The sequence below is a fragment of the Protomyctophum bolini genome (assembly GCF_963924005.1).
Source record: "Protomyctophum bolini genome assembly, chromosome: 14".
NCBI classification, from domain to species: domain Eukaryota; kingdom Metazoa; phylum Chordata; class Actinopteri; order Myctophiformes; family Myctophidae; genus Protomyctophum; species Protomyctophum bolini.
In genome coordinates this window covers 16,111,115-16,119,497 of record NC_137875.1, presented here as the reverse complement: position 1 = coordinate 16,119,497, position 8,383 = coordinate 16,111,115, and the positions used below count along the sequence as shown (strand labels likewise).

The following is an 8,383-nucleotide window of genomic DNA, read 5'->3' as shown; positions in this document are numbered from 1 at the left end:
CATCTATGTTCCCTTTAAAGTGTTAGTTTAATTTCTTTTAATCGTTAAGATGGGAAACATGCTGTTGCTGATCAAACACAAGCAAAACGCCTTTTAGAAGAAACAACTCATGGCAATGCAGTATGCTCACCACGATGGAATGCACACACACAATACAGTATGCTCACCACGATGGAATGCACACACACACACACAAATACACAGGAAACATGTTAAGGAATCGCAAGCAAAATGTCCAATTAGGAGCCATCACTGACAAGAGGAGCCAACGGCAATACCATAATAGATCAGCATCGCAACAAAGCTACACTTAAATTATCCATCAAAAATCATTTCTTACTCATTTACAAATGATTAATATATAATTACAAAAAGCCACGCCACGGCTTATGTTTTATTCTGATGGTGTCTAGACCGATTTAAGGAGAGAAGCCTTGAGAAGAAACAGAGTTGTAACATGTTTTGATGATGACACACACCTGGGGGGTGGAGGTAGAAGAACCTGGACCCACTTCTTCGGACACTTACAGAGAAGTAAATAAACAACAAACACGAATGCCGACTTAAACACGCGTTCCATTCATCCATCCATCCATCCACCAACAACGGTCCAAAGCGTTAAGACAGCCTACGGGATGCCATAAGGTACAGTACTGCATATCGTCTAATAAAAAAAGTATCATGCCGTCGATATACCACTGGGATTATAATGATTTGTACAGTTGTAAATGTCCTTCAGTCCACTCTGCAGTCTCTGCACTGTCCAGATGAAGGTCAAAAGGTCATGGTATGGAGGCCAGGGCTACGGTGTGACCAACAGTACCACTGAGGTATGTATGCTACAGTAAGTGTCAGAAGCTAAAATACATGCACAAATCAGCCAATCAGGGCTCAAGTTCTATACGCTTCTGCAAAAAATAAGAACAGGCTTATACAGTAAATGTACATGCAACAAAGCACAGGGTTTGGGAATACCGACGCAATTAATGCAGAATATCTTTTCATGGCATACAGTATCTGAACGGAGTTTCCACTGTATTTTGTACGCAGCTCCTTAATCTAATCGTCGATCGATCAATGTTTTTTTATACTGTACATAATATCAATGTGCTTGTATATAAATGTTAAGTGTCACTTGCAGTAAGAGCATTGAACTGATGTACCAGGAAAAGAGACATACATTCACACACTCAAAGATAGTTCCTTAGAAATGGTTATGCAAATGGTAGAAAAGCTTTGGCGTATTTTGCCTACAAGTTGTGCCTGCACACTTGGAAAAGAAGATCGGAACGAGACCGTATGAGCGTTTGGCTTCACACAAACTCCTCCATTAGTTTACATGTTATGTAAGCAGTCCCACATAAAACTGTGGTGAGTTAACCTTTTATTTAAGTTTTTTTTACCATCTATTCTATGCTATTTACAGGTTTATTTTTTATTAGGCCTTAGTGTTTTAAGGTGGACTTTGCTACATGTTCTCAGGTGTCCAGGCTGAGATTAATGGCACCACCTTAAATGTGCCACGAACACTACTACCGTATAGGAACTGTTTATACACTAGTCAAGTTACCAAGAGCACAGCTACTTCAAGATCGCCCCACAGCAATCCCCAATGAGAGACCTTAACAATTAACACGCACGTTCTCTCAAGAGATCAAATTCAACTAATAAATCATAGTCTGTAGGCTTTATTTTACAATGGCTTCATTATTTTGTATTAAAGTGTATTAACCAGTGGAAAAATAAAGTACATGTCAACACTGTGCAAGTACTTCCGGAAAAGTGTGCTTGCTTTGCTAATCAGCAGCACGTTACACCCGAGGGAGACTGAAATTAATTAGTTTAACTTGTGCGTTGTTGTGTATACTATACTTACTGACTGCAGACTTCCAAAAAACACACAGGCTAATACACTGGGAATAAGGCTAATGTAAACTCAAGTGTTACCAAATCAAGTGTTACGTCTTATATATTCATAGAATTATTTATTTCTTGGAGCAATAATGGCTCTGGATGAGTAGCAGCCACAGTTCGGTGCCAGAATTGGCAAACATTATAGAGACAGTAAAAAGTAAAATTGTTCTCCTTGACTAGTACAACTTACAGTACCTTAATACCATAAAACGCCAGGGACAAACTTTCACCAATTAGACTCAGAGTATACTATATTTTGTGAAAAATCCAACTAGCATGTTGATGCAAATGTACGGCTACAATACAATGGATGCATCATCAACCAGCACCTATAGATTGTTGAGTATCAGAAACGACATGACAAGCATCAAAGAAGTCATGATAGCCTCTCTGTACCAGATGGATTGTGTTATTAATTATTATGAGCATCTACTGGGAAGGCTGTTCCCCTTTATCTGGAAGTAGCTTTTATCCTCCCACGAAATGGAATTACACTTGGCAGAGAAATAAGTGCGCGAGTCCTTGTGTTTGCCATAAGCACGGCATCAGGGTAATAGAAACAAAAGCATTCAGACTGACTGCGGGTAAATATAAAATCAAATGCAGTGCCATAGGTGTGTGTTTGTGTGTGTGATATAAGAGAGCGATTAATGCACAGCGGAGACAGCAAGGGCGAAACTAAGTGCATTACCCCTAATCCCTAAACTTCTTTGCCATTTTTATTTATTTTTTACTATTTTGAAAAACACTTGTGAATAGTTCAAATTGCCGATCTACAAGCTCACAACGTGTCGATGCAGATCGGCTAGTTGAACAATTTGTTTTGTTTTTCAAAATAGTAAAAAAAAAGGCAAAGAACTTTAGGGTAAAGTGATGAAAATAGGGCCCTAAGAGTTCTAGTCTCTGATACTGTGAATCTATCTGTAGCCTATAGAATAATTTAGAGTGGAGGGAACAGAACATCGCCTTAACCATGGACTCCTATTGCACCATCTAGAACTGTCTTAAAACAACCTCTCTCTCTAAAAGAAAAGTTACTTATACCGTACTATAATGCTATACCGTACGTTGCATAGAAATTAGAGCAGAGCTTATTCTAGGGCGGGCAGGCCGGGTGCCTTTCCAGATTCTGTGGCGCTCCCACAGGTTCATTCATGCCTTACTGGTAAAGATACTGCTACAGGGGGGGAGGGGAAATAAACTAAAACAAAACAAGGAAAATAAGGGAGACATTTTGGATCCTGCCATGTGTCGGTCGGTCGCTACCTCTTTTGTGTTCCTCGCGGCTTCCTGGCTAATATACACAGAGGACAGTTGTGAGAAGAGTCATGGCATGGCACAAAGACTTGCAGCAGCCAGAGAGAGAGAGATAAAGAAAGACACCGCCATGAGACCGGCGCCACCGCGTTGGGGGGGATGAGGTGTGGCGTCAGTGCGGTGATCGCTAGCAGCTGCCGGGGGAGGAGGAGCAGACGGAGCCGCACATGCTCCGTTTGGAGGAGGGTTCGGGCCCGTCGTCATCGCCGCCTTCGGCCTCTTCTCCGTCCCCGTCGCCGCTGCCCTCGCATTCTGCACCCTCACACTCTCCGCCCTCGCATTCTCCGCCCTCGCATTCTGCGCCCTCGCATTCTGCACCCTCACATTCTCCACCCTCACATTCTCCGCCCTCGCCTTCTCCGCCTTCTGACTGGCCTTCTTCCAGGCGTTTCTTCAACCTGACAAACAATGACACGCACACAACATACGCACACAACATACAAGGAAAACAGAAGAGAATGCAATAAAAAAAGAGAAATGTTAGGCATTTGAATGTGATGAGGTCTGTTACACCAGCCTGTGATGATCAGCATAAGTCTACAAAATTATCTCCTTAAATAGAACTCTGACATTAATTAATAATTTGAGAATACCAGGAGTCCACTCGCCACACGGAAGACTTCCACATAAATGCTGCAGTGGGAGACACAGTCAATAACTAATGAGGTCATAATTTAGTCCAGAGCACCACTGAACCAATATTCTCTTCCCCATGATGGCAAATTAGGCTCATATTTCGAGCAACATTTAAGTAATCTATACACATTGTTACTGCAGCCATGTCAAGGTTTTCATGTTTCTGTATGTGTCCTTTTGGGGGCGCTCTAAGTGTGTTCTATGTGTTGAGGGTTCTCAATTATGTGTCTTGGTTGCATCTGTGTTCTGATAATTAAGCTTGTTGGTTACACCTGTTTGTGAGTGAGAGAGGGCAGAAGTTTCATTACACTGAAGGAGAGTGCACTGTGCAGATCACTGAGAGAGAGAGCTCTGTGCAGAAGGAAGAAAGCATGTAGGCCTAGACCAGAAGAAGTAAAGTAAACTAAGAAGTCAAGTGAACGAAGTAAAGTGAACTGTAAAATGTAAAGCAGAAGAAAGTTAAGTTAAGTACAAGAAATGAAGTAAAGTAAAATAGAGAAAAGAAGAGAAAACAAAGAGGGTTTTCAAGAAAGACTGAAGGATCCAAGTCGACCCCCCCCCCCCCATTCATGTGCAAGCAGGCAAAGTGGTCAGTATTGTATTTGTTTTTTGATCTTATTGTGAAAGTCATGTATTATTGTGGATGAAACCATGAATGTCCCAAGTTAATTGTTTTGTTTGTTGTCTTGTTTTGTATGTCAGTTCTACGGTGTTTTACAGCACAGTGGTGTTAATAAACAGCAGTAAAGAATAACTCTGAGTCTCGTGAGATGGATGGGCGGCACACACATTATAGTGAATCTGGGATTTATATCGCAGACCTGGGATTATAGTGTTAATTTTGTCGACAAACTATGACGAAAGCCTTTTGTCAACTATATTTTTTCACTGACGAAAACTAAATAAAAACGAAACGATGACTAAATATATTGACAATTTTGTCAACAAATAAAAACTAGACTCAAATGTTAGGTAGGGACTAGTGATCATTCACAATTTCACGGCATTCTTTTATTAAAACTGGACTAAAACCTTTTTTATTTCTCTTCGATAAACAAAAAACAGATAAAAAGGATAGCAATGACTAGAATGTGACTAAAACTAAAAATAACACTGTATAGCACAACGGGATGATTGTCACCACACAGCAAGAATGGAAATTAAAGCCCTGAAATAAGAACGCGTTTAGAATAAAAGTTATGGAGACTCGCCAGACTGACACAGAATGCTATATATATATATATACCCCTGCAGCTACATTTGAAGCCGTGTTAAACCCATGACAATAGTAATAAATGTGGTGCACAGCGGCACACCAATCTGCAAAGGATCGTTGTAGCCGTTGCGGATTACTTGAGCAAAGCTAGCTCTATGCTTTTCATGCCCTGACATTTTTGTTTCATGGTGAACATAAAACGCTTTTAGCTTTGCATAAATGCTAGATCCCCCCCCCCCCTCCCCTTCATATCTTCTAGGACAGTTCCCTGTGCGATTCTGTTCCATGGCAGCGTTTAGAGTCGTTTCTCTCTCTGATTTGACCACAAGTTATGGTTCAAGTGTGTAGTGCAAGCAGAGCCATAACATGTTGCTTTCTTCATACTTGCATATCACCATCTATCAAAAAACAAAACGCTGATACACTGTCATTATAATTGCTACTACTCAAGTTCATATAGAGTTCATGGCATTACAAGTTAAATCGTTAAAAAAAGATAAAAGTTAATGCATAAGTGTAGTGTATTTAATTTTCTCATGGTTTTTTGTGTTCTTTGACTGCCAAATACAGAGCTATAGCTCCACTGCGCCACAAGGGGGCATTACACTCCAGTGAGCGCTACAGGATTGTATTGGTTTGTGTTTAACTGTGTTGCTTGTGTTGCAGGTGAGATATCATAAAGTGGGTTAACCCGGGGTTGGTATTTTGTAGAAAGGTTGGCCGTGTGTCTCCACAATGTTTGGTGTAGTAATGTCCTGCTTAGCAGTTTAGCCTAGCATCTGAGCAGCTAAAGTTAACATAGTGACTGCAGAGTCCCCAAGCTGCTACTGTGTAAATTTATGATGTTATTAATGCAATAATCCCAACCCAGTGACCCACTATAATAGTAATATGCTATTTTTGGAAACAGAATTATTTGGTGTCAATGCAATTTTGTTATTTTGTTTAAAACCTATTTGTGTTTCTGTTTATGTGATAGCCTGTCTGTTATGTAATATCACTAGCCCTGTAGCTGTGAGTTGAGCCCCTTCCGGGGGCACTTATACAGTTTCTGTTACCAACGTCACAAATACAGAACAGGTAAACAAGGGACCCGAAAGGGGCTAAGCTGACGGTCAACGAGGAAGCCAATACAATTACATCCTGTATTATTTGGGAACGATGATGCAGGCTGGACAGAATCGTTTCTTAGGGCCATACTCCTATTTTAGAGCCGAATAAAAGTCGGTTCGGCGCTGTAGAGCCTACAATTTGACGTCATTTGAGGTTCGGGGGGGCGGGTATCGTCCTAAAGTCGGCTCTTCGGTGCTACTGAAAATTTCTGACGAGCCGAAAACATTTCGGCACTACAGCGCCGAAACAGCGGTAAAATAGGAGTATGAATTGGCCCTTACTCTTAATACATTGTGTTTAAATATCTTGTTTCAGAATGTCACATATGTCACATGGCAGCGTGAGCTTGTGTCTTACTTTACGCGGTTGAAGATCATGAACTCTTGCTGCACCACTTCAAGGCACTCTTGTAAGTAGTCGTTCTCCTGCATGGGAACAAAGGAACACTCATGAGAGCTTACTTCCTACTCCTTAATTATCTCTGTTCTCTATATTATAAATATAGAGAATATATAAATATATCATTATAAAGTCTTTGTTCTTCTTATCATTATTATCCAACATTGTCATTATCCTCCTCGTCATCACCTTAATCATCTCCATTTCACTTCCTCACCTGGGTTAGTCTCATTTTTTTTTTCCAATTTCAGTTTTGTCATCTGTTTTTTAATCTAGTTTAGTTTTTCCTTTTTGAAAATGCCTAGTTTTTGTTCAGTATTTATTAGTTTTAGCCTTAGTTTTTTTTTATTGTTTATTTTATTTTATGGATTAGTCAGGTCTGGTGCAAGAAAAAGGTCAGAAAAAGTGCAAAAAACAGCAACATATGTGACCAGATTTGACTGAGAGCCTGCCATCGCACAAATTCCAGCTTTTCACCAGTGGAGATTTATTTATTTATTTTTCCAAAATTAGTTAATAGCACAGTCAAACTCTTCACATAGTATGTCTGAAATAAATGTCAGAGCTGAAATAGCTTAAACAATGTAGCTAGAAGTGAACCTTTCAAGCCTGTTTTCCCAACTCGCTGTTTCTCTGCAAGACATTAAACATCTCAAAACTGGTGGGTCAAACTGAACAACCAATAGAAAATCCAATAGCAGTCCCACAGTCAAATTTGTTCACATATCTAGAGACTATAAGACTAAGGAAAATAGATATATATATTATTATTTTTAATGCCTCATTTTCATTTGTATTTTTCTCAATACTTAATACTAGCTTTAGTTATTGCGCCAACCAATAGACATTTGGAGACATGTCACATAATGGTCAAATTCATCATCATCATCTTCGCCACCCTTGCAAACAGTCCAGAATTCTCCTGCCCTGTCAGTCCACAGCCTGACCTCACCCCCCCCCCCCCATTAGATAACAACTCACTACTCAGTCCTGACTTGTTTGTTCACCGACTGTCTTCAAATTGGTTGTTTGACCCGAGCCGAAAATAGAAGTTCTTATTTCCTAAAACCCCTGGGGCCGTAAAAACAAAATGGGGTAGTTTCAAAATCTTTGTAATAATGTACGTACACACGCAGACAAACAAAAAAAGCACACATCTACAAGCTCTCCAGAGTGCTCCTATATGGCACACAAAATGTAATGCACAGACAAGACAAGGCTGACATCAATAACTTTGATGCCATAATTGATGTGATGAGAGCCGTCTGCTTCCCCAGTCCCCAGGACAGTGGAAAGCCCCAGTAATAAGGTTAAGGAGAGTCTTGAAAACATAGGAAGCTGGGGATTACTCATTATTCTAATTCAATTTATTTATTCAAAACTTGATTTCATTTCTTCTTTTGTATCAGAATCACATTGCCTATGCACGTACAGCATCTGTTGCTGGGCTGTGATTACATTTTTAAGTCTTTCCGGTGCTTACGCCTCAAATGACCCTGCATAGTACCTATTTTAAGACGGGTAGATGATTAAGAATGAAGCAGACAATGCTTGCTGCCAGCCAGCCAGCCAGCTGCCCGTTAGTCGTGCTTGCCTTTTCTTTCTTTTTTTACAGTCAGTTAGTTGGTATTTGACACAGCCGAATATGTACCACTGTGCATGGCTATATTTAGCTATGGCTCAGCAACATTCTAAAAATACGGGCTTTGGATGTGGGAAGTCTGGGAACCTGCAGCTGGCATGGGGACAAGTGTAAGCCATGCAGAGAATCATTAGACCTAGCTGCCA

At 40.4% G+C, this 8,383-nt stretch overlaps 1 protein-coding gene across 1 annotated transcript in view; it reads right to left on the bottom strand.

The window, feature by feature from the left end:
• Nucleotides 1-31: 31 nt before the first annotated feature.
• stk32c (serine/threonine kinase 32C) overlaps nt 32-8,383 on the bottom strand; it is a 110,443-nt gene continuing 102,091 nt past the window's right edge. The window contains exons 11-12 of the mRNA XM_080781792.1: nt 6,554-6,621; nt 32-3,629 (exon numbers count right to left, since the gene is read on the bottom strand). Coding sequence (XP_080637918.1) covers nt 3,359-3,629; nt 6,554-6,621 — 339 coding nt within the window. The 3' untranslated portion in view covers nt 32-3,358. The remainder of the gene's footprint in view (nt 3,630-6,553; nt 6,622-8,383) is intronic.